This window comes from Syngnathus acus, chromosome 17 (genome assembly GCF_901709675.1).
Source record: "Syngnathus acus chromosome 17, fSynAcu1.2, whole genome shotgun sequence".
Classification (NCBI taxonomy): domain Eukaryota; kingdom Metazoa; phylum Chordata; class Actinopteri; order Syngnathiformes; family Syngnathidae; genus Syngnathus; species Syngnathus acus.
In genome coordinates, this window is record NC_051102.1 from 3908059 (window position 1) to 3934456 (window position 26398).

Genomic DNA, 26398 nt, shown 5'->3' on the forward strand with positions numbered 1-26398 from the left:
AAGGACATGAATACTGCAGTATTAACTGATGAAGGAATTTGAATCATGTTTACAGTCAGCAGGGTAGCTAGATAAATTGCATGTCGATTTTTGGAGGCAAATTACTTTAATGAACTGACGTCTTTTAAATGACTATTCACATATTTCAAGTTCTAAACAGATTTTCCAATTCTAAACAATGCTCACAATTGCAAATCATTTGCACAGGACCGATCGGAGGGATAAATATAAAAAATGATATTCCTAATCTTTAATCAATGAAATTGGTTCGTGAAAGACTTTCCTATTTGAGAACCTGTGTATAATAACTTAATCTCTTAAACTTCCATATTGCTTCTCCTGACAAGAGAAATCCTGAAATGAACGAGTCAATATTGTTCAAACACACATTTGAAATATTCGGAAAACAAGAATTAGATCATTTTCTAGGTATTGAGCTGGTATAGTGCATTGAGCTCATCTGATTTTTTCAAACTATAATTGGTAGGCATGTACACCTAGTGGGACTGCACTTAGGTATGATATAAGAAGAATGCAAACGGAGAAATGAAAACGACAAGAGCAATGTTCGGACGGCCCTGTTTGACATGACTGGGGCCAGAGAGAGCCTGACCCACTCTCCACGGGAGTTCTATAGCAGTCATGCCAATAATTACTGGCCACTGTGGATGCCACACTTCTCTCTCCCGATGAATGCAATGAGACATGTAATATCCCATTTAAAACGTGTTGAGTCACTGGATTTTAGTATTTCAACCTTTTGTCTACTTTGAGCATCAGTGAGCTATTTGAATTGTTTCCGCATTTAAAGTAAACGACAGTTGATCCCGTCTGTCAACAATTTGGGGTTTGGCAAACACGTAAACATACATTTTGGTGGTGCTTCCATATAAACATTCTTTAATTAATTAATTTTAAAAAAATATGTGAGGCTGGTACGGGTGCCTCAAAGCGTGTGTGCAAGTGTGTGTATTCGCCCACAGATCTTTGGCAAGCTGACTCTGTCGACAGTAGCGATCGGAAACAGGAGACAAGCACTTGGCTCAAAGTGTCACAAGACAGCATGGTGAGGTCCACACACACGCACACACACTTTTTGTTTTAACCGGCATAGCATAAATAACCTGTTTATCTTTAGCAGAGCAGACAATTTAATTGTTTCAAAGTCTTTCAAAGTCAGCTAAAGAAAAAAAAGGGCGTCTGTGCCAACGTGTTTGATTATAGCGGCTTGTGGCTGGGGTGGGCACTTGGGGGCATAAATATCTTCCTTTTCTGGACCCTTCTACTTTTCTACTCTGTCACTCTCATTCACACACACACGGTGGTACGGCCCACTTCCTTACCAGTCCCATCTCTCACAGTGCAAGCCCGGACTTCCCACTGCAATTACTTATAAAAACTTTTCAGGGCCGCCACACGTGGTCAGGTTTTTAAAGAGCTGCGTCCCCCTCCTTACGTGGTGCGGGGGGTATTGAGTCGTCACAGACCCCCTGAATGATCACCGAAAAATAAGGCGGCGTAGACAATAGCTCGTCTTGATGAATTCAATTCTTTCAGGAGCCTGTACCGTTGTCCAGGCAGCTCCGGGAAAAAACAATCGTTTCTTTGATAGTCTAAGAAACGCGCTCAACTTGGTCGCTCCTATAAACTGCCTCTAACCACTTTCAAATTAGGATCTAGACACCTCTGAGCGGAACTGTGCTTTGTAGAAGTTAGACCTCTCATGCTCTATCCCAGTGCCGAGAGTAAAAACGACGTAAGTCGGAATAAGTTAAAACGAAAAGAATGAAACATCTGGAACTGACCTGATCTGCAGTGGAAGCAGCAATGGTGTTCGATTCAGACATGATGTGATGCTGTGATCCAGTGGTGCTACTCAGCTGGACCCTGTAGGTTCCGTCATTCACACCTTGCCTTTCAGGTCCTCCGCAAATGAGAGGGCAGAAAACACAGTATTTGCTCCCTTTTGCTCTGCCTTGATTAATGCTGAATTACTTTCACCTCATTTCATCGGATGGAGCTCAGCTTCCTCTCCGCCTCTCTCACTCATTCGGCATGGTAGCCCACTCTCTCACCCTATCCGCCCCCCATCCCCCTCCCTCCTTCTGTGATCCCAGTTCTCCCTCCCCTCGCCCTCTTAGTTTTTACTCACCCCACTCGCTCTCTCTCGCTCGCTCATTGATTTACTTTCTCTTTTTTGACCCCTTTTTTCAGTTGTATTTCACCGTTTCAGGAATATGCACCCGCCCTCCGCTCTGCCACATCCACCTCCTGCTTTTTTCCTTCCTCCGCCCTCCTTGCGCAAAAAAAAGACACAGGAAACATCCACAGTCTTTCTCCGCTACTTCCACAATGAATGGCCTGTTGTCACTCCAGCACCTTGGCAGAATACATAAGCAGGAGGGGAGGAAGGATGGAGGAATCGGTGTGGTTTGTGTGTTGTGTTGAACTTGTACACTGATTGGCAGAATAAAGTTGGGTCTAGAGCACATATGGGCTGCAGCCAAGCACTTTCTTTTTTTTCCTCTCAGCAGATTAAAGTTAAGAAACAAAAAAGTGACGTCAGACGCGTCTGCCCCCCTTCAAGCTCTTTCTCTCTGTTTCTCTTATTTCTTCCACTTGTTTTCAGAGGCAGCTGCTGCAACTCTGAAGACCACCAACAACCTCTCTTTCAGTGGCACTTGACTCTTCCAAATCCTCGTCTGTCTCTACAACCTGACATTGCCAATGCCCCCCCGCCCCACCACCAGACACCCCCGCACACCAAACACACACATACAGCCTCCGTCGTACCATACTGAGAGCAGAGCCCTCCTACTTGGTCTGTTTTGTCTCACATATTGTGCTATTTTGTTACCATATGGCTAATGTCAGCTTTCAAACAGAGGAAGGCAAATAGAAAAAAAAAAGTTGGCAAAATTCATTTGCAATTCCGGTGTGAACAAACGCATGAGCTAGGATGCGAAACAAGAAGATGTCTTCCAAATTATCCAGTGACATAGCCCAAGTGATGTCAAAAGTTAGCAAGTCACTGGCAAATGGTCTGAGGTGTTTAGAAGCACTGGACAATGGCCATTGCAGTTTGAAACCATGGCAGGCTATTCATTTGTGTCCAACTTAAAGACTCAAAATTACATAATGGGATCATTGACATTGTCCAATGTGCTGAGATAAAAAATAAAAAAAATCACCACAACAACTGCGTCTAGGCAGGTGCAGCTAGCGGCCTGACACATTTACCAAACGAGGGTTTAAAATGAATAAATCAAGAAATATTCTTGTAATGAGAAAGTCAAATCTCCATTTTAAAAGTCAGGTCAATAAACATTGGGAGATGATCACAAACCTTTTGTTTTTTTTCATTTTCTAGAAATGTCTTTCAAAAGGTTTCTGAGATCCCTCAACATTCACCAATTTCAAGATATCTTTCCAAATTCATCTCACCTATCATCAAGTTGACCTTCTTTTTAATTCTTTTTATTTTATTGCTTTCTAAAAAGCACATGGCCTAAGCTATAATATTTTTCGTATTACAGTGAGTGAATGTTTAGCCAAGCTGTCGTAAACAAACCAAGAGTTAGTCAAAACTTGAGAAACAAACACGTGGCCTAAGCTATTAGTTACCACATTCCACTAAGTTAATGTTTAGCCAAACTTTCATAAACAAACCCAAAAATCGTACGAAGGAGGAAAAAGGTGTCGTATTGACAGTTACGTACTTCCTATGAACTGGATGTTCTTAAACACTTGACTGAACACAATAAAAACAAAGATGATGAAAGTACAGGTGACTGTTTTTAAAGGGAGAGTTGAAAGTAGCGTTTAAGAATCAAATGAAAACAATGTATGAATCTGATGATTGTCAAGCAAAAAAATCCCAAAATACAACTAGAGGAGTACATACAAAAACATTTAGTCACTGTTTGTAAAAGGGTAGAACAAAATTAAGGAACCATAAATTCTGAAAGATAGGGCAGTCTACCACACTGGATGTTTTGGTGTCATCTATTGAATATATATCTACTTTTCTCCTAAAAACTCAAACTTCAATGAGGCCAACTTGTAGCGACACTGATTATATCTTCCTCAATCTGTATATATGTCCCTTAAAGCAATTAGGCTAATATTACTTCACCTCTCATTTGCCAAGCATGCCTGTGATGAGACCGCTATGTATGACAAAGGCCCTTAACTGAACGAAGCATCCGTACGACTGTTCTCCTTTCAAGAGCGGCTCGCATGATAAAATGGGAAGACAGGAGGGCAGAGCAGTCGACAGAATGACACAAGTGAAGGCAGGCTAGCGTTAGAGATGGCTAGAGTCGTAAGGACACAAATTTGCAGGGTTGAGGTTCAGAACAGGACACGCACCGACAGAGTCATTGAGGGGAATGATAGAACTCAAAAGGCTAACAATAGGTTCGCTTTGTTGAACGTAACAAAAGGGACACAATATGTTAAAGTGACACTGGAAACTGACTGAAAATCTGCATTTCTTGTTTCTGTTTGCCAAGCTTCCTGACAAAGAAGGGCAGGGGAGGTAAAAGAAATGACGTTCAATGCCGTGAGGATTTAAAAAGAAGCAAATGAGAAAATGCAGACTTTGATTTTGGATTCATGCTGGGTTCAACTGACATGGTTGCCCACGTAAAAGAGGCATCAAGGGAAAGATGAGATGAAAAAAGTGAACAGGCAGACATTTCCAACGCTTGGTTTAACCTGAAGTTTCCATGATAATTTTTCTACCCATTCCCCGACCCCCACTGCTTTGGCTGGGAGGGCCCCAGCTGTTGGGTCTGTATAAATAGCGTGAGGCTTCGGCCTCGGACCCCCAGGGAGAGCGGGGCTCATCGGAGGGAAAGCAGGGGAACAAATCAGCCTGGAAAAAGCACACGACACACACATTTTGACAAACATATGGGACCATTGCTGGGAATGAAAGCAAGGTACATGTGACTGAAGTTGGACACACGTGGCTGAAGTCACTGTCGCGCTCGTAATGTGACAAAGGAAGGCAAGGGCAAAAAAGCCATCATATCTGTCTCGCACTCTTCAACTATGGGTAAAAAATGAATTTTTTTCTCTGTGTAATGATTAAAAGTAGAATATATTAAATATATCCATCCATCCATCTTCTGAACCAATTATCCTCAAGAGGATTGCAAATCTCCTGGAACCTACCCAGTCTTTGGGCGGGGCTGGTCACAACCCAATTGCAGGGGTACACAGACAAACAACCATTCGCACTCACATGGTTATTGACGTGTTTGAAGTGGTCACTCATACTACCATGCATGTTTTTGGAATGTGGGGGGAAACCGGATTACCCGGAGGAAAGCCTTGCAGACACGGGGAGAACATGCAAACTCTACACAGGAAGGCCGGAGCCAGGATTGAACCCTGCACCTCAGAACTGTGAGGCGGACATGCTAACCAGTGATCCACCATTACTTATACGATTACACAATTGCTCGATTTATAAAATAAAAGGGGATTAATCAATTAATTTTGACCTACGTATGAAATATATATTAAAGTACATTTCTATTGAAGGAGAGTTTAAAGTGTGTGGTGGGCAAAATGTTCTTAAGACTTATTGCTGCAGTGCAACACACAAAGCTAAAACTTGCAATAAATGTATTCTCCAAAAGCAATAGAACTGTGGTGAAACATTAGAAAAGAAAAAAATATAAATATACATTTCTTGAGGGCTTTAAAGGTCATCGAGATTAGAACAAGCAGGTACCAGGTGAGTGACAAAAATAAAGCAAAACTCCGAAGACCCCCCATGATAACATGAAAATACACATTGGACTTAGTTTACCTTTGCCTGAAAGTGGGTTACCATGGCCCTCTAGAGAGCCTGCCAGCAGCAACATGGGTGCACCTTCCCATGGGCTTGCTACCTGTCAGAGGAGCCAGGGAGTCAGGTGCAGTGGGACCTGGGTTGGTAGCCTTGGTATTTCAATCATGAGCTGCTCCGAAGCATGTGGAATGTAACTTTCCTGGCAGAGATACCGAGCTGGTGTGCACAGTCAAGAGGTTCTGGCAAGACATAGTGTACTTGGACCCTCCTACATTGGTCTAGAACCAGTCCTCTTGAGAGGTTTATTCTACTACCCCGTAAGTGGTGCCACACAGGTGTGTGGATACATAAAGGCCCCCGGCCGGCTGGGTGCCACAATGTTAGGGTTTACCCAAGTGAAAGAGAATGTAGCATCCCTTCGCCTTCCGGTAAGTTAATGGTTCCTTAGTGTTGTCAGTGCCTATGTGCAAACAGAATACCAAACCATTTCTGAATCTTTGATGGGGTTGCTAAAGACCACTCCCTCGTTCTGCTTTAGGAACTTGAATTCTCACATGGACAAAGACAATACAACCTGGAATGGCAAGACTGGTATTGTAAGTGGTTTGAATTTAAGGACCCCAACATCATCTTGACATACGAGTGTGATGTCCTTGGACAAGACATCAATACTTTGAACTGCTCCCTGAGTGCTTAATTAGCCCACTGCTGGAAGGAAATCTTAGATATTTGTTTTCCTTATCTGATTAAAATGCCCAAGGCAGAAAGGAACTGTCTTTACCCTCACAGTTACCTCTGACCCTGACGGCAGCTTGTGTTTGCTTTCCGTCCTTAACTGGTCAATCAGGTGGGTGAGATCAGATACACAAATCATGTTGGACTTTTCAACCCCCAAATGACCGCACAGCACTTTCTCTCTTCATTCACATCTGTTTGTTTCGCCCCAGAGGCAGTCAACACAGTTGTTGAGCACTGCTGTTAACTGAACTGGCTGACAACTCAATATGTCTGTTGCATAATCACAAATTGGAAGGAAGATATCGCAACTGTCGAATTATACCTGCAGTGAGTGTACACTAAACACATATGCAGTACACTTGCAAAATATACTCTATATCTTACTTTTATTTCTGTATTGGTATGCAAAAAAACGATGTTTTATATCCTGCGACAGATTGTAGCGATACCGTTTATTAAGTTGCGATTTTAATTCGTCCAACTTAGCTTGTGGAACAGTCACAAAAATGTGTTGGAATCTGAAAAAGGGCTTGTGTGTGTTGTTGTGCACTTGATGTGGGTATTTTATCTGTCCGTGTGCATTGTGACCCTGGGGAGGTTTAAAGCTGTGGGTTTCGCTATTTCTTTTCTTTTTCCTTCCACTTCACAGCCTACAGCACACATTAGCCACGGTGCCCCTGGGATACACTGCATGCCCGTGCACACACATACACTAAACACACACACACACACATACACACAAAAGTGCACGAGAATTGTGCAATTACAGCCTTATAAAAAATCAGCTGGAAAAAGAGGGCAGCCGTGAGTCATTTTGGTAAAAATGTGGCCTGTGACCAAATGACTTTGTGTTTAACTCCATCAACCCGCGTATTTAGTCAGGCTCAGGTGTCCTTAAGCAAGGCACATCATTTCCCCTGGAAAACGGCTCACTGCTCCACTGTAAATAGGATTACTTTCTTTACAACTATAGTAAAATGTGGACACCAATGTGTGATGCTCATGGCAATACACTTTTATATTGTGAAAAGATTTTATTATTATTTTTATTTATTTTTTTTATTATAGTAGTAGTATTGACTATATACTATTGTGCTATTTTCTTTGTGACTTATTCTTATAAGGTGCCAGCTGATATTGAGGGTCGCCAGTCAAATCATTTAAACTCACGCAGCCAACATAGGACAAGTTACAGGTAGAGTCTGCAAATAAATGTATTTTGCAATCAAACACAAGTATAAGGAGAAGTATAAGGACATGCAATCAGCCAAGATTTCATATTTAGTTGTTGTAATTGAATTAGCATTTTCATGCCCTTTTTTCCTGGGCGATAAAAAAATGACATCAGGGTCTTTCAAGCCAGGTGTGCTATATCTTTCGTCTATATTTCAGTTCTGCAGAAAATTATCAAAAAAAACTTCAGTTTAATCCTCTTTCTCCCCTACTCACACATCCCTATACATCTAAAGAGGAAAAAACAACATGGAAATAAGTAACCAGTGAGTAACAAAAGAAAAAACAACGTGACATCTACCCATCCCATAAAGGCTTCTGCTCATCTGTTCAGTGGAAGTGGTGGCTTCCAGAGCAGTCAAAGACACCAGTGTAGGAAGATTGACGGTGTGCGTCTCCCTTCGAAACAGGAATTAAGTTTGGGCCAAAAGAAAAACGGCAGAACTCTACTAGCCAAGCAGGAAGCGAGTGCCTTGTGTGTTAACAAGATTTACAGTGATGGGTCCATCCACCAAACATTTGTAACAGCATAAATTAATTCAGCCAGGGTGGAATAAGGTACTACCTAGAACAAGACTATCTAACTACTACCAAATAAAAGTAAATTAATCACTTAGTTAATTATTTTTTTTACGTAATAAATGCAGTAAATAATGTTGATGTACACAATATGTGAAAAGACAAATGAGAAAGAGGAAACAGAGAGAAGAGTGGAAAATAAGACAATCAATGCCGTGCCAGTTGGTGACAGGAGGGCAGGCACACACGCACACACGCACGCACACACACACACACACACACACACACACACACACACACACACACACACACACACACACACACACACACACACAACAGTCAGACACGCTGAACTTTGATAAGGCATTTACTTAGGGAAATTCAATGATTAACATATTTACCCCCCCCCCCATGCACACACACACACACACACAATAAAAAATACCTAAAAGTAAACTTTTTTTTTTTATGTCTCGATTATCTTCATCTCAACATATCAGTAGGAATGTACAGGAGCTTAGCAGCAAGGAGCACACATTATGTTGACACCCTATTTCTAACCCCTGCCTAATGGCAGGTACTCAACTCTGGTGTAGACAAAAAATTATCTAAATTAGAATTATTAGGACCAAAGAATTGGTATAGAGGGCGCTTTTCTTATACAGATGCATTTACATTACAAAAAAATATATATATATTTTTTAATCATCTTTCATTATTTGTTGTACTATTTTATAGCTTTTTGGGATTGGGTTCATACTGCTGTTTGTAAGTTCTGCTCAGTTTATCATTGCTGAGTGGATTCAGCTCAGTTAATTCTAATCATTTGTGTTTATGTACTGATTTAATTACAGTTATCACCTGTGGAAATATGTTAGTGGAAATTACTCTCACATCGATTTCTAGAAGGTTACTGGATTTTCAGCACTTTATAACTATGCCAGAGATTGTGGTTCAATCGTCCGCTCCCACTCTCAAAAGACTCTGAAAGCAGAAACCTTATCTTCGGGTCTCCAAGTACTTCTTAATATTTACAACTGAGAGAGAGCGAAGCAAGCAGGAGAGAATGATAACATTCTCATGTGAAGTTAAAAAAAAAGTATGTATGTCTTTGAGGTTGTGGAGACAGAAATGATGGAATGGAATAAACAAAATGCCATTCTGTAAAGAAGCTGCTTCAGACGAATGAGAATGTCAGAAGAGTCTTGAGGTGTGGGTTTGTAGTTATCTTTTTGTTAAGATGCACTGGAGGACTAAACGGGAAAGAATCGAGAAGCAAGCAGTAACTCAAGTCTATATTTAAAGAGTCACAGATGCACTGGCCTTTCACTAACACCTGACCAGATTACTGATCAGAAGCAAAAAAAAAAAAAAAATCATTCCCAAAATCTGATTTCTTTAAATGAAATGAATGAATTATTATGAGATGTGTACTTTTCAATTATCCTAGAAGTTTTCAACCACTGGGAAAAAAAACCACACACCTTTTAAAATGGTTAAGATGATGGGATTTGCTGGGTGCTTTTTAAAGTGTGAATGAATATGATTACTGAACTTACCAGGATCCCAGCAACCTGCTTGTCTTCCATCCTTCAGGACCTTGTGGCCAAAGATCCCTGCCTCTCTGATGCTCCCGCCCTCACTCGGGTGGACCTGTCTGCCCCTCACTATCAAGAGTTTGGAGTTTTTTCTGAGGTGGCGTTCGTTCGAGTGTCTTCACCCTGTAGCGTCACTCTCTCAGTCGATGTCCCTCCACTGGCTCTTCAAGTGTTGTTTGGGAATGTCGCTGGAGTGGCGTCGCCGCTTTGTGTTAATTCTGCCCTAATCCAGAAACTTTTCTATGCTGTGAAAAGAGCATGTGACAGGCAGAGAGGGAAAGGGTGAGTTGAGACGCGAGGGTTGGGGGGGCAGATGGTGGAGTGGTTGAAAAGACTGAGCCAACACTTTCCAAACACATGACCCAAGTTCATTTTTGGGACCACAAATTGAAAAAGTTGGAAACTTGACCAAATGGTGTTTTACACTGTTCTGTAAGAAAGAATGCAGTCAACGAATTTACAAATGTGTAAATGGATTTGCATTTCGTAGCAAAGCAGCTGCAATAACAAAGTGGCCTTTTGTGCGATGAGATTAACTGTTGGGGGAAACGTTTGGACTTGCCGCCGACTGCTGCTGTATATAAAATGAATTGGAATGGAACGCAACATCCCCCACGACTAACCAGCAATAAGGATTTAAAATGACACTGACAATGAGCATCGTCATTTAGTGGGTCCTTTTTCTCCCTTTGACATGTCTGGAATAATCTAATTAACTTCTTAAAGGGATCAAATGGTCTGGACACATAATCAATCAATCAATCAATCAATCAATCAATCAATCAATCAATCAATCATCTGTCTGTGTATGTATGTATGTATGTATGTATGTGTATATATATACAATATATATATATATATATATATACATATATACACATACACACATATGAGTGTAAAGTATATATATATATATACGTATATATATATATAGTATATATATAGTATATATATATATATATATATACAGTATATATATATATATATATATATACAGTATATATATATATATACTGTATATATATATATACTGTATATATATATATATATATATATATATATATACGTATATACATACACATATACATATATCCTCAATTTACAAGTTTCTTTTTTTTTTTTAACAGACTAAATGATAAAAACCTTTAACATGGTACGAACAGCATCTGGGCAAAAGGGTAATGTACAGCCACCATTCTGTCTTACAACATGTAAATCAAGCAAAATATACACCAGACCTAACCCAATTTACATGCCACACTACACAGTGATAAAAGAGACAAACCCAAGAAAAAAGTGAAAAGACTAAATCTTACCATCCAATGTTGTAATATTTGAAGAAGGAAGACAATGATAGAAAATAACAAGTTAAGCATCAGCAACTGACTGGTGTGTAGTCTGACACAGAACAAGTCAAAAGCGGTGGCTCCATGCAACTGGTCGACTCCACTAATATGTATGTACACAAAGCATGTGTGTCCAGTGGACGCAAGTCTATTGGACAATTCCAGGAGGAGTGGCAGTAAGAGATTACACAAAATTTCCACGGAGACAGGATGTTTGTTACCTCTGAGAGATTCTTGTTGACAAAGATTAACAGAGCGTATTTTTTTCCAAATTTTGATATTTTACTTCTGCCAAAATACAAATGAAATGGTTAACCATTGTGGATGGCTTACCACTGTTCGTTAGTATTTCATTTTTTGGTAAATTATTAGGGTTGCATCTTAAGCAGGATACACACATGGTGACTGACACAGAGACGTGAACTTTTAATTCCCTCCCACAATTATGGACATTGAATAGATCTTCCCCATTGCCTAATAAAAGTGTTCCCTTTGTTGTCGATTGTTCATTACGTCACTCATTCAAATCTCACGGGTGACTGCGCAGCACTCTCATAAAGTGTCGTATTACCAAAGTGTTTTGGGCTGTCAGCAACATTTAAGAAAAAAAAAAATAGCCATGCATAGCAAACTCAGACATGACTTTGACTTACTGACTTTGATTGACTTGGATTTGCTGCCATGTATTTCTCTCCGTTCACTTTTACTCCGGTGAGTCCGTTTATGCTTCCGCAATGTAGACAGTGCTTGCACCTGTCCTACATTGTATTTTAAGAGTCGCCATCATTGTTGGCAGTGCTCACTCCCACAACAGCGCAAATGCCGGTTACTAACTGTGTGCGTCTACGAAAGCAAACTCCACCCTTGCGCAGTTATTTCGTGCTTTGTGATGGGGATCAAAGTAGAGTCTTGATTGTTAGTTAGCATTGCAGTTTCAGTCAGAACTTGTAAATAATTGTTAATAATCGTGCAAACATGCCTTTATCTTGTCTGATCTCTTCTTCTGTCCTCCTGATTCTTCTCTTTTTAGCACCATTGAGATAAGTCCACTTTTGGAACACGAGTTCGTCTGATTTGATTGAACTTCAGCCAGCGTCTGAAAGCAGAGAGACACAGTTGTCATTGTCAAATTATAGTGTGATCATGAAATCAGGGTAATCTTGACTTAATACAACCGTGATGAGTTTGTCACCTGTTTTCTTTCTTTAGTACCGTATTTTTCAGACTAAAAGTCGCTCCGGAATATAGGTCTCATGAGCCATAAAATGCACAATAACGTGAAAAAAAACATATATATGTCGCTCCAGAGTATAAGTCGCATTTTGGGGGAAATTTATTCGACAAAATCCAACACCAAGAACAGACATCAACGAGCAACAACAGGCTAAACGATAGGTATGCAAACGAAGAGCTGAGAACGGGCCTGACGTAACATTCAGAGTTATTCAAAAAAACTATTACATAAATAACACGTTTATAAAACCATCTGTGTCACTCCAATTCATTAAATCCATCGATCGTCCTTTTTGTCAACAATGGGTGCACGCCGCTGACGGCGCTTGCACTTCAAAATATTCCACAGGCCCATATAACGATATATAAATTATATATCAAATAACTATTATGTAAGCAATAATATTATCAAACCATCTGTGTCACTCCAAATCATTAAATCCATCGATCAAATTCCTCGTCCTTTGTCAACAACGCCGCGCGTGCGCCCTGACGTCAGCCTCGTCGTTATTCCACAGATCTAGTATATAACTATATTGTAGCGTTAGCAAAGTATGTAACGATAAAAACATATACAAGTTGCTACACGAAATAAAATATATCAAATAACTATAACAGAAATAGTTAACCACCACACGGCCCCAAGCACCGACGTCGACTTCCAGGCGAGTGGCGGCGTGGACTTCCATCCCCGGAGGGGGGCACTTCCAGCCACGGAGGTGGAAGAGAGCTCCATAGAATAGGACCGGGCGTGCGTAAAAGCCATCTCCGAGCCCCATCCACCGTCCCCGGACAGCCGCCCGGCCAAGCACCGGCCCCCGACTTCCATCCACGGAGGTGAAAGAGAGCTCCGTAGAGTAGGACCGGGCGTGCGTAAAAGCCATCTCCGAGCCCCATCCACCGTCCCCGGACAGCCACCCGGCTGAGCGCTGGCCCCCGACTTCCATCCACGGAGGTGTAAGAGAGCTCTGTAGAGTAGGACCGGGCGTGCATAAAAGCCATAATAGTTTTTCAAACCTTCTGTGTCACTCCAAATCATTAAATCCTTCAAACTCTTACAAACTTACAAACAAAGCCGCTAATGATGCCGGTAGTACATGGGGCCCTTCGTCATCTTCGTCATCCCGTGATCGAATCTTTGTCCTTTACGTAAACAACCGCCGCGCCGCGCTGCTGACGTCACTTGAAATTCAAATTACAGTAATCCCTTGCTACATCGCGGTTCGTTTATCGCGGTTTCACTTTTCTTTTTTTTTTTTTTTTTAAATTGATGAAAAAATTCACATATACATAAGTCGCTCCTCAGTATAAGTCGCCCCCCCACCCAAACTATGAAAAAAAACGCGACTTAGAGTCCGAAAAATACGGTATGTTTCAAGTTTTTTTTTTTTTTTTTTAAATACCCATGTTTGTAAAACAATTACCTTTACTTTGACCATAATTTACCAATAAATTACCTTTAGTGAACCATGGCTGACAGCACTAATCCATTCTGCAGCTCATGACAAAGTACTTGGTTGTGTTGTTATCGAAGGGCCACAAATGCAAATACCTTAATCATGAATGTCATACAAAGAGAGTAGTTTTCCAAAGAGGAGTCGTTCTGAACTTTGGACTTTTTTTTCCTCTGAGTCGTTTACTCAGCAATTGCTTTTAATATTACGGTTACAATGCACTTGTTCATATTTTGTCAGCCAATGGCCTTTCGACATGTGTGCCGGTCCTTTTTGAAATGAACAAGTAGGCAACCTTCTGAGTGGATAATGATATAATGGGGGTGGGGAATGTATCTGGTTAGGGTTGGGCTTATCTATTACCATCCATACATGTGCAACTTTTGTTGACATACCCTACTTTGACCACCCAGTTCAGCAACCTCATTGAAACACTTGTGTTTTTAATAATAGCATTGCTAACATCAATGTTTAATTTGAAGGCAACTGTCATTCTCGAAAAGTTTAACTAATATTTATTATCAATGTGACTAGTTTGTTGACTAACATTCCTGACAAAAATCACTATTTGTTTTTAATAATAGCATTGCTAACATCAATGTTTAATTTGACGGCAACTGTCATTCTCGAGAAGTTTAACTAATATTTATTATCAATATGACTTGTTGTCTAACATGCCTGACAAAAATCACTATTTGTTTTTAATAAAAGCATTGCTAAAGTCAATGTTTAATTTGAAGGCAACTGTCATTCTCGAGAAGTTCAACTAATATTTATTATCAATATGACTCATGTTTGTTGTCAAACATTCAGTTAGGTCCCATTCCTCAAGTATCAATTTTGTACACTATTAAAAGACATTCACTCAGTCAACCTTTCCACAAAATATAAAAGGGCCATACAGTATGACAATATGAGCACCACGTTTTAATCCACTGTAACAACTTGGATCCCCATGTGAGTTTCTCAGCATATATATACATGTATATATGAGTGTAAAGTCAAAAACTGTTATCTTACGGTTGTGATGGTTCCTCCACAAATTGTTATTTTACAGTTATAATGGTTCCTCCACATCTTATGTCCGTATGTATATCCGCCAAATTTGTTAAAAGTTGCATCATCTTGACTACACTTCCCATTCTCGACCAGTCGGGTCAACGACTCTCAGGGCCCTCCCTTTACAACTCTGTTATCCACTGAAGAGGCAGCTGCATGTTTAGCGCACGCTTATTACACGCATTGCACCCACTTGCGCACGCGCACGGACGGACGTTGTCAGGGACGCAACTGTCGGATTTGCAGAAGTCTGCTGATTCCCATGCCAAAAAAGATTTGCTAATATTAAAATAAACTGTAATGTAATTGCATTTTAGGTGCAAGCAAAACTAAATTAAATATATATTACAGCGTCGAATAGCTGACTTTATTGTGCGGCGCTACACGTGTTCGGTGGAAGAAAGACTGCGGGCATTATTCATTCTTTTGTTAACATGCAATGGGATGTGTTTTGTGTGCAAACGGCTTTTGTGATGTATTTCTCGGCGGCAGCGAGCAATCGCATTCAGTCTTTAGAAATTAGAATGTATGGCACATCTTGCAGATACAGATTGCGTCAACCAAATCTTGCAGACAGGTGTGGTAGCCTGGGGCTGATGTGCGTACATGGAAACGTCGCTGCACTGACACAATAGTGATATATATGGATTGTGCGACGGGTGATGGATGCAGAACATACAATGACATGACTCTGCGAGGCTTTGGCATGCAGATTTGGGATTTTACCTTTTTGGAGCGATCGGGTTACAGAATGTTTGTGTGTGTGGCGATGCTGGAGCGCAGATGGTCAGAAGGTGGGGTGAGAGGACTGGGGAATGAGGTGAAGGCTCTGACCAAACGTATAGTGGTGTTCAAATGTAGGACTACATTACAGTCATGTCAAAAATCACGGTTTGACTCCTCAAATCTGTGTATATATAGATATATATATAAAAAGTAGTGGCTACAAAATGTAAGTTAATAGCTACAATATGTAGAAAATACTATGGGATAAGTGCAAACCTAGTTCCACAAAAGTTGGGACGCTGCGTAAAACTTAAATTAAAACAAAATGCAGAAAATTGTACCTCTAACCTTTAATATTTGCGGTTTTATATGTTTCGAACAAATTAATTACCCAGATCCAAAAATTCATATTTTAGGTTTTCAATCAATCAATCAATCAATTCAATTTTATTTCGAGCTTAAAAACAGGAAAATATATCAGTAAAATATAAAAGGAAAAAAAGAAAACAGGACAGTAACAAAATGTCCCAAACAAGTCTTAAATAACTTAAACAACAATTAGGACAGCTCGAGAAGTTAAGAAACTTTTCAAATCCTAACCCCCTATCTCTTTTATCTATTCATAATACATATATATATATATTATATTTTATATGTGTGTATATTGTTTTCCAATTAAAACACAAATACTTTAACTCCACACCTAAGATTTAAAGTTGAAGAAGTATTTTATCAAGACTTGGATGACTCGGAACCAGCACAGAAATCAAATCAAAGATCTGGAAGATGATTCTAATATAATCTCTTCCTCTGACAGCAAAGAAAGGTGTGCTTCTCTTGTTGCTGTGAACGGTAGAAAAGTAATTGTGCGAATCACCACCAGGTGTCACTGTGTCATTTGGAACGTCAGAAACCGGACCCGGAAATGCTTTTAAGAGCACCGAGTTTAAAAAAAAGAAACCAAGCAAGCATTTTCTTCCTCGCTGAGTCCAACAACGGAATATTTGTTATTGGACATTTCAGATACGTTTGAAGTTCCGCAGGACGGAAACGGACCGCTTCTTTTTGTTGGCAAATCGCCTCGAATTCAGGTAAAACTACTGCTCTGGTGAAGAAAGCGTCACTAAGAACTGACGTGTTTGCTTCATTGTCGCCTTAGTTCGCCTCGTTACCCTCTTGAACCGAATCGAGTACATGTATTATAGCGCTAATAAGCTCTGCAGGATGTTGGAAAAAAATGTGCAATATGTGATTTTGGTGCATATAACTTTATCAAATAATTGATATTTGACATGTACCTAAATTACATCTTTATCGTCAAATTAAATACATTTTTCATGCAGACAAATATGACTTACATTATTTAGTATTATTAATGCCCCACTCCTGATTGGACGGTAATGCACATTTAAAGTTGTATCTTTTAGATAGATAGTTAGATTGAAGCATAGAAATCCAAAACGGTACCCAACCAACATGCATTTTCATAACCTTGTGAAGCTGCTTTACTCATTTATATAATGATTTGTTCCACAAACTTTAAAGGATATATCTCTGCATTTTGCTGTTAGGATGAAAGGTGGGGCCTCCTTCCTCTCGCCTCCCCCCTCTCCATCAGTGGCCCCTCTCCCACTCCCCTCCTCCTCTGCACTGGCAGTCTGTCCCGAACTTGACCTGTCTGTCATGACCAGCCCGACTCACATGCACCTGAAGCGACAGAAGAACAAACAGAGAAAGCAAAACACAAAGGTGAGTTGTAATAGCCACTAACAGATTTAATGCATGTGACTGATTCACATTGATTAAAAAAAGTCTGTGACGTATGTTTGCAACTAATGACATAACCGTTGCCCTTAACAGGCGTGTTTGAAAGAGCCAGTGGTCGTGAAGGTAATATCAGAGCCACAGATCCAACCCATCAGTGATGCACCGCCTCGACAGCCAACCAACAATAGTGATAATCTCCACGGAAAACAAAATCTAAGGAGTGAGTCACTTTCGTGTTTTAGTTATGTGCTATATTCAATCATACTCATTCTTCTGTGGCAAACCCAACTGACTCCATGACCCAGAATGCACCTGGACGCTGACAGTTTGGTCATACTCACACTAGGCCAATGCAAGTCACCCCTGTCAACATGGCTGCCACACTGATGCGTATTTTAGGTTGTTCCGGTCTGCTCTAAAAACTGTTCATGCAAAAATCAAATGACCCGAAAGGTGTAAAAGGTTTTAAGAACCACTGGCCAAGTGTGAGTATTCATGCGTAAATATGGGAAGGGACAACACTTTTCTGAAATTTCTAGTTAAGACCACTTGTCCTCTGATAGCTGGAACGCTGAACCAGAAGACAGAGCTGACCGCTGCAATATCCTATGACCATCCCGACATTCCTGAGGAGGTGGAGCTCAACACCACCTTGGCTCTAAAGGCAAAGCTCTTGGAGTTGCAGGTATTCTAATTCCTGTGAGCAATATGGGGGGGGGGGGTTATCAAAGTAGCATTTATTGATCATTTTTCATTTGTTCCCAGGGAGCAGAGTTTAACACCCGGAAAGCTGTTCAGGAGACATTACAGGAGGTGGAGCAAACAAAAAAACAGATCAACACCAGAGCGACACAAGGTAACCTGTTTTAAGTCCCTGCAAAGTGAGTGTGACACAACGCGAAGAAGTCACTTTTTTCATGCATGTACTCCCCCCCCACCTCCACCCCACAGGAACCAACTTCTCTCGGTCTCAGACCCTTTTCACCTCATTGGTCAGCGTGGATGTGCCTGAGAGTCAGCTGATAAGCCAAGCCGTTAAGGACAGGCTGGTTTTGGCTCCAACACCCCGAAGTCTTGACACCAAAGTAACAGAAAGCCCCTCACCCCTCATCTTTTTGACACCTGACTTGTTCAGACAGAGGCCCGTCCCCGTGGAGGAGGAGCCAGTCATTACAAACCAAATCCCAGCACCTTTTCCCGCCTCCTCGACGTTTGACCTTTTTAGACGAAGGAGTCGCTGGGAAGCCGCCCCCTAGTACAGTAATCCCTTTGCTACTTCGCGCCTCACCTATCGCGGCCTTGCTCTATCGCGGATTTTTTTCTAAACAAATATTGCGGATTGATTTGATGCATCGCGGATTTTTTATTTTTTTTTTATGTCTCACTCATACATTCAAATCGTTATATGCAGGAATGAAGCACACAAGACAGGCAACAAGACAGGCAAGTGCACCCCTCCACCATCAGTGGCATCGGGCGTCACTTGTCTGACCATATGACACTAATGGCCCCAATGGGAACATGTTGAGCTGTGTCCTTGCAGCTGATTGGCTTAGCAGTTCCAACTACAATTTAGCTCAGCCTACCGCACTGGTTGTGTCATATCAGACTTGCGCTTCATCATGAAAGTTTTTTTTACTTCGAGACTTTAGTGGAAATGTTCACAAAAGTGTTTTAATAGTTAGTAAATAAAAATGTCTCTGAAAGTCAGCTTGTCTTTAAAATGTTCACAAAAGTGTTTTCTAAAGTTAGTAAACAAGAATGTTTCTTGACTTTAAAATGTTTGCAAAAATGTTTAAAAATGCAAAAAAAAAAGTGTTTAATAAACAATAAAGTGTTTAAAACTACAATAAAAGTCTTGTGTGGATATATTGTGACAATATATATATAATATATAACTCTTTTACTTGATGCCCTACCCAATTTTCAAAGACCCTTTATCTGGAATTTAAAGTAAACTGCTCATTATTTAAACGTGTTGCTAGCACATCTGTTTGTTACTCGACTTGTCAGTTGTTATTAAAGGTTGTTTCAGACTATTCTTGTGGTCCGGTGTAGTGTGCCACATTTGCGTTCTACTTAGACAAGGATACCTACAGTAAACTTGAGTATCTAGTATTCTGCCAACATTTCATCACTGCCATTAATTAGTCAATACATTTGAAAACAGGTTTACTTTTCACTCCTTACTTTGACAATAGAGGCTTGTTTTTCCATCTCCGCTGATGACATGACATAAAAAGAGTGTGTATCACAGCAAGTCTATGAATAAAAGTGAAAGTGTTTCTCGTGCTAAATGGGTAAATGCAACTGATAGTAAAAATTCATCTTAATCAATACTTTTGTGCTTCGCTGCATTCTTTTTTTAATAACTTTTACTTAACAGGAGTTTGAGCTGTAATTTCCAAATCTATTTTCACACCTGTAAATGCACTTCTACAGCCTTTAAAACTGTTGGGTCAATTAAAATTATTTTGTACAAGACAACCAATAATTTGGGTCAAATTGACCCAAGTTAGCGGGTCTTTTTTTTAATTCAAATTGTGTTGGTTTTGGCTCAGAGGTTTTAAGAGTGCAGTTTAGTACAAACTGCCAGTGACAACTAACCACTCGTGTTCCTGCCTTTATAGCACTGACCACCAGAGGGCAGTCTTGGAAAAGTAGTGAACGTGGTAGAATATTGTATGTAGGCTATCAATTTAACAATTATTACGTAAAATAATACCTTGTGGGTATTGCATACAAGGGCAATAGCGCGGAAATTATATTTCTTGAAGTAGGTTTTATTTTAGAGCCCTGAAGCATACAAAATTCCTTCTTGGCGAGTCAGATAGTTTATCATAGAGCAATTGAATCCATTTCTTCATTTTAAAAAACTATATATAATTTCATTTAAAAAATAGATGACCTTGCAGTCTTAACTGATTCCACATCACATGCCATCTGAAACCTAAATCACACATTCACAATGGAATTAGGCTTGATTTACAATAACTTTCGAAGTAAAAAAAGAAAAAAGTATATAGCAAAATGTAAAACTCGAGCAGTATCAAAGACAGGACTGTAAACATTAAAACATTTAAAAATGCAAAAAAGTACACAAAGGTGCAGCATTCTGGGTCCTGCCCAATGTGCAGTTGTCTTTTGGAAGTCTTTTTAAGGCACTCACATATTAACAGTCAATAACTTATTTCCAAGACACGCTGAAGTGGTCATAACTTAACTGAGTATATGCGCAGGTGCGCACAAAGGCTTACAATGGAGAAGAGGCCATCAAGGTCTACATGTGCCTTTTCATGTGGAGCGCCAGGTGGTCGGAGCGTGAGAAGGCCCTCTCGCAGAGGTGACATTGGAACGGCCTGTGTCCAGTGTGCTTGCGAAAGTGGCGCGTCAACTCATCCGACCTGGCAAACTTCCATCCGCAGCCTTCCCAGTTGCAGTGGTAGGGTTTTTCACCTGAGGGCGAAAGGAACGTGTTAATTTATACGACTGGGTATTTCGATGACAAAAGTGACTTTTTACAAAAAATGTGGTGCTTACCTGTATGAGTCCTCATGTGCGCTTTGAGGTGCGAGCTCTTTGTGTATGTTTTCCCACATCCCGGGAATTCGCAGCTGTGCGTGGCAGCGCGCTTTCGAGCCCACGATCTGCGTCCTCTCTTCTGCTTGAGTCCGACCGCTTCGTCTGGCCCGTAGAAGTCCATCAGCGACGGTGAGGACGGTGGAGTGAGCAAGACGCCTTGCGCAGAAGCTGCATGCTGCCTTTGATGGTGATGGATGTGCGCGGTCTCTGCGTGCATGCTATACTGCCCTTGGAAGCGCGTGGACATGTGTTGTGCGTAATGGTAACTGCTCGCGTAGTTGTTTGGGAGGTGATGAGTAGTGAAGCCGAGCTGCACTAAATGACAGTCTGTGCGCCCTGGCGTTTCTTGCTGCATGGCGTGTGGACCGAAACCGGTACCTGGAGTCAGATTCTGCTGATGCATGAAAGAAGCATGCCCCATATAGTCCCCACCGGCCAACATACACGATTGCGCACTGGGCTCTATTTTAATTTTGTATCCAAGCGATGATGGCTGGTAGTGATGCGTAACCGGGTTGAGCGCGCCCAGCTCCGTGTACTCTCTGCTATCTCTCGCCGCGTTGTCTGCGCACGCAGGCGACCTCTCCCGCGGATAGTTGTCGTCAGGGGCGAGAAGTTCCGCCATGAGGCTACGCAAGGAGTTGGGTTCGGTGAAGCGGACCGCGCCGTTGTAGTTGTGGAGCTGCTGTGGGGATGGCCGATCGACGCACTCCGAACTACCGCTGCAGCTCTCCGGGGACTCCGGTAGCGCGTAGGCGCACGGCTGAGGCGTGTCCGCAATGCCGTCGACACTGTCTCCCACAACGTCCGAACTGAGAGTGTTCGATAAGATGAACTCGAGGTCCAAGAATTTGCCCAGCTCGTCGTCGTCCTTGGAGGACAAAGCCGGAGGTTTGAACATGCTGAACTCCACTTGGATGTCTGGTGCGCTCCCTCTTCCACGTTCATCTTGACATCGCTGTGGAGTCGAACAAGATACGTTGTCAGGAATCAATACCCCATCATCCAAATCTTCCTTTAAGTCTGCTGGCTCGTAGAGAAAGTGTAACAAGTTTTGAAAAGTTTGGATCACAGTACTCACGTTGGGAAAAGGACCCGTCGACTGGAAACACGATGCAGTGGTGCTGGGCATCGCTATATCGGTCAAAGCCATGCAAACCACTCAAATCGGACGAAACAAAAGTAAAATAACAAATTAGCAGTGTAAAAACCAACAGAGACTTCCCCGCCCATGGAGCGCTTGTTCATGGATGCCGCATGAGCGGTGGGAGCGTCTTATATATACCTTGGCTCATACTGGGGGGCGTGGCAACGCCCCCACCCCATCCATTCCATCAACAACACGTACTCATCGGTGCTATGCAGGCAGGTAAGTCACCAGACTTTTATTTTGGTCCTTCCTGGTGGACGTAATATACTGTAATGCAAGAAGCATGGTCCCAGGCGAGCCATATATCCTGCTGATGTTACCCTGCTCGCCTCATTCAAATCATCAGAATCTTTATTTTTTTAATTTTTTTTTTTTTTAGCAGGAATAAACTCTTTTTTTTTTCCTGTTGGACACATTAAAACACACACTTAAACTGTCTTTATATGTCGTGTTTAAAAATTCAATATCGTTTAAATGCTCAAAATTCAAATGATTCAAATGTTACCATCCCCCTAACCATCATTTATCTCCCCTGGTTTCGAGCTAATCTTTCGGAACACACTTTCAGGCCGCGTCATTAATTTGTCCTGAATTGATCCGTAAATATGGAATGTGTGAAGGGCCCATCGAAACGAGCCATTATTCCGGCTGTCAAACAAAGGACTACATGTTTCTTGAATGATCTTACCCCCGCCTCCAACTGCCCCGTGAGGCCCCGCAGTCGTTGCTATGATAATGTTATCATAATGGCCTACAGCTGCTTGACCTGGGGGAGCATACAAAAAAAAGTTTTTAAAAAAAAAAGACTGAAAACTTTGGTGTTGAATTGTTTTTTAAATTTTACCATTAAAAAAGATCATCTTTTAAAATGAAACTATTTAGAAGAATACACAAAAAGAACCTCACCATGCATAATTAATCATTTTAAAATAATATATTTTTTTCATTAAAGAAATTGTCTTTAAATTTCTTTTCTGGTGGTAATTTTTGTACACACAAAAGCTACATTAAAAATCATATGATATCATACATGTCCAATGGTTGATGGTATAATTTGTGCCCCCTCCAGAGGAAAACATCCTAAATCATGTCTCATCAATGGCAATGGCAAATTTATGTTAGTTAGGAAGAATACAACTGGCGAAAACAGACAGAAACACTGAGATAAAGAACCACCTCAGGCTCAGGTTTCTCCCTTTGTGACTCTTAAAAGGGTGGAAGCCGTCCAGCTTGAGTGTTTTCTAAACACAATTACTGAAGATTACAGTCAGACAGAGCCGAGGCATGCCATCTTATAGATACACTAAATTGCCTCAGAGTTTACAACTTTACACAGAATAAATAAAGACGGGTTAGGTTAAGAGTTTGTTTTTTTTACTTAACTTTTATGTCCCCCCCCCCTCCAAAAAAAAATGAAGCTAAAATTTAGATAAATGATTCTCCAGCCATGTTAATTGTAAAACAAACAAAAAAACTTTCATCTTATTGGCTTTCATCTCAGCATTCCTCTTCTGAACCTTTATAGAAGTTTAACTAGTACAAGAAGCTGCAGTGTGGTTCTTTGTATGTGTGCCAACATGTTCCGGAAATGGAAGACTCAACTGCTATTTTCACATTTGAAAGCAGATTATTTTATTCATACATGTAATTGTTTGTGGACGTGTGTATTGTTGTGCAAACGGAGGCTTTTGTTTGGAATGAGCAGTGAAGTGCACATGTGCTAATAACAATTCCGCTTCAAATACCTCAGTTTGATTGGCATGAACGAAACAGCAATAGTTTTTACCTTATGGAACGATGTCAACAAAATTCGCTTCAGTGAAAAGGTCCAATTTCACCCAGCTAGACTGAAAAATTGAATAAATGGCTTGCAAACGACATTGGCTTTACTTAATTCAAAATGGATATAATTTGTTCACATTTGCTTGATATCAGGATTTGCAGCACATTTGTAGCATGACACGAACCCGTATGCTAATCAAACCACTTGATATATCAAACAAAAGATTACCGCCCCACCTCAATGTTTAGTTAGCGGTGGCGTTAAAAGGTTATCTCGTGCCAATAAGCAGACGGCTCAAGGTGGCTAAATGGTTTAAAAGTGTTCAGCACTAATGAAGACATCACCAGTTAGCCTAATGAGATCAGATGGCCTCATACTAAGGAGCATGTTGCATATTGGTGGAATTAATTAGTCTATGATGAGGATCGTATTTATTGCAGTACACATGCTAATATACTGATAACTACTTCATGTTTTGTCAGGGAACACAAAGCTGACTGTCAGCATTTTCCAGGTTCAAGATGATGTCATCAGATAATGTAAGTACATGTGGAAAAATTCTACTCTGAACGCTAAAAAACACTTTGTAAATGCTATTAAAACCAATTAGTAATAATTTATGATTAAATGCCCACTTCTAGTTGTACAGTTTTATATGAGGAGAATTTTCATATTTCTCACCATCGACTCGCTGACATTTGACTATTTCACTATAGTTTTGGTGGACCAGCCAATAATTCTTTTTTTTTTTATTGTATTTTTCCAAAAGTGTCAGTGCTACTGTTGCAATTAACAGTTAAAATGCCAGTTTTTTTACTTGGAAATTAAAATAGAAAATAATAAACATCTTTGTCCTCCTCCTTTCAAGGACAGATTTTTTTTTTTTAACCAAATGTATCAAAAATTCTAACTGCCCCACAGATTCCTTACTAAAGTAATTTGAATGAACCCTTTCAATAACATGACTGACCTTCCTGTAGAAAATATATTTTTGTGAGCCGCACATTTTAGCTGCCAACTTCCTCTTAGTTTACATCACTGCTGTAAAATAATACAAGAGATCATCTTGAATCGCTATTGTACCACCATCATAGTCTTCATCCCCAGGCGAACCTAGTTCCTGCTTAGCCGGATGATTTGCGACAGTGTTAACGCTGATATTACAGCAATTGTTACTTTAATCTTAACCTAGTTTGTTACATTACATACTAAAATTACCAGGAGAGGTTTAATATGTTCCTTGGAGTCCTATGTCTGTAAGTACCTTTCTAAGGATTTTAGGACCTGATCCAGGGGTTGATTAATGCTCAGCTCAAACACAATACAGTATCTGCTCAAAAACAGAAAAAAAACCCCACTGCATTGCTTCCTCCTCTTTTTGCCACACAGTAATAGTATCGTATAACTGTGTCGCAAAACTGTATATAATAAAATCCAGCTTCATTCAGGTTCAGGAACATATTTTTCCATCTTCATTAGGATCATATAAATCTAAGATGATAAACAACCCATAGTGCTTGAATAGTAAAAAGAACATCTCCGGTCATTTATGTAAAATGCTATTCAATATTATTCAACCTGATCTTGCACTTTTATCCAAAGCAGAATAGAAACCGGTCTAGTTTTTTTGACTCAGTGTCAGCTTTTCTTTTTTTTTCCCTCTGAGTGAGCCTCTAGCAGACACCAAGGATGTGACCACTGCCTTTTACCAGCTCATATTGTATACCTCCAGGGCTATTTACCAGTTCCGCCTGTTATATGTGTGCTTTCCATTACAGTGTATTCATGTTTATCTCAAGAAAAAGGTGCATCAAAAGTTCATGTAAATGCAAAATGTGGGAAAATTAATTAATTAAGAAGAAAAACTGGACTATTCAGAATTGCTGCTGTGTAAATACACAAACCTTTTTTCGCCACAAAACCTTTGCACACACTGAGAAATATCCAAATGCACATATCCACTGATAGTAAATTAATCTTAGATTGGCAGCAAAACACATATCCACGACAAAATATTTTATGTTTGTCGTGGATATTAATCTTGTGAGTACAAATTTCTAGACAAAAAATAAATAAACAAATGAGAAACTTCGCACAAAAAACTGATGACACTAGAGAAAGACACCACTTTTGGTAATTTTTTTGTGCCATCAATAAAACCAAATGGGTTACAGGATGAATAAAATTGGTTCACGATAGGTTTCTCCTTAAAGGGGTAACAGGAGGAAGCATGTGCTAAAACAGGGAAATGGTATTGGGTTGCTTTGGAGCCATAATGTGTGATGTTTTCAGAAACAATCGCTACTTGTGTGATTATGTGTGTGTGTGCGTGTGTATAGATGTGTGTTTGGGATCACAGCGTCTCATCTATCTTAGCTAACGTAGCTCGTCTTTCATTGGCTTA

At 40.4% G+C, this 26398-nt stretch overlaps 3 protein-coding genes across 4 annotated transcripts in view; 1 reads left to right on the plus strand and 2 right to left on the minus strand.

Moving 5' to 3' along the window:
- slc6a9 (solute carrier family 6 member 9) overlaps positions 1-11368 on the minus strand; it is a 30117-nt gene extending 18749 nt beyond the window's left edge. Inside the window, exons 1-3 of one of the 2 annotated variants that reach the window (XM_037275857.1) lie at positions 11211-11368; positions 9856-10139; positions 1806-1924 (exon numbers count right to left, since the gene is read on the minus strand). In XM_037275857.1, coding sequence (XP_037131752.1) covers positions 1806-1847 — 42 coding nt within the window. In that variant the 5' untranslated portion in view covers positions 1848-1924; positions 9856-10139; positions 11211-11368. The remainder of the gene's footprint in view (positions 1-1805; positions 1925-9855; positions 10140-11210) is intronic. The other variant, XM_037275858.1, reaches the window with a different exon arrangement.
- Positions 11369-16630: 5262 nt separating this feature from the next.
- Positions 16631-19318, plus strand: ppp1r35 (protein phosphatase 1, regulatory subunit 35). The gene is made up of 6 exons (XM_037276738.1): positions 16631-16803; positions 17284-17461; positions 17573-17699; positions 18043-18164; positions 18245-18335; positions 18431-19318. Exons 2-6 carry the CDS (start codon positions 17285-17287, stop codon positions 18733-18735), a joined length of 822 nt encoding a protein of 273 aa, XP_037132633.1. The 5' UTR covers positions 16631-16803; position 17284; the 3' UTR covers positions 18736-19318.
- Positions 19319-20008: 690 nt separating this feature from the next.
- klf17 (Kruppel-like factor 17) lies at positions 20009-22386 on the minus strand. Its single transcript, XM_037276694.1, has 3 exons — positions 22143-22386; positions 21020-22019; positions 20009-20935 (listed from the first exon to the last, which is right to left on the minus strand). Exons 1-3 carry the CDS (start codon positions 22212-22214, stop codon positions 20760-20762), a joined length of 1248 nt encoding a protein of 415 aa, XP_037132589.1. The 5' UTR covers positions 22215-22386; the 3' UTR covers positions 20009-20759.
- Between the last annotated feature and the right edge of the window lie 4012 nt (positions 22387-26398).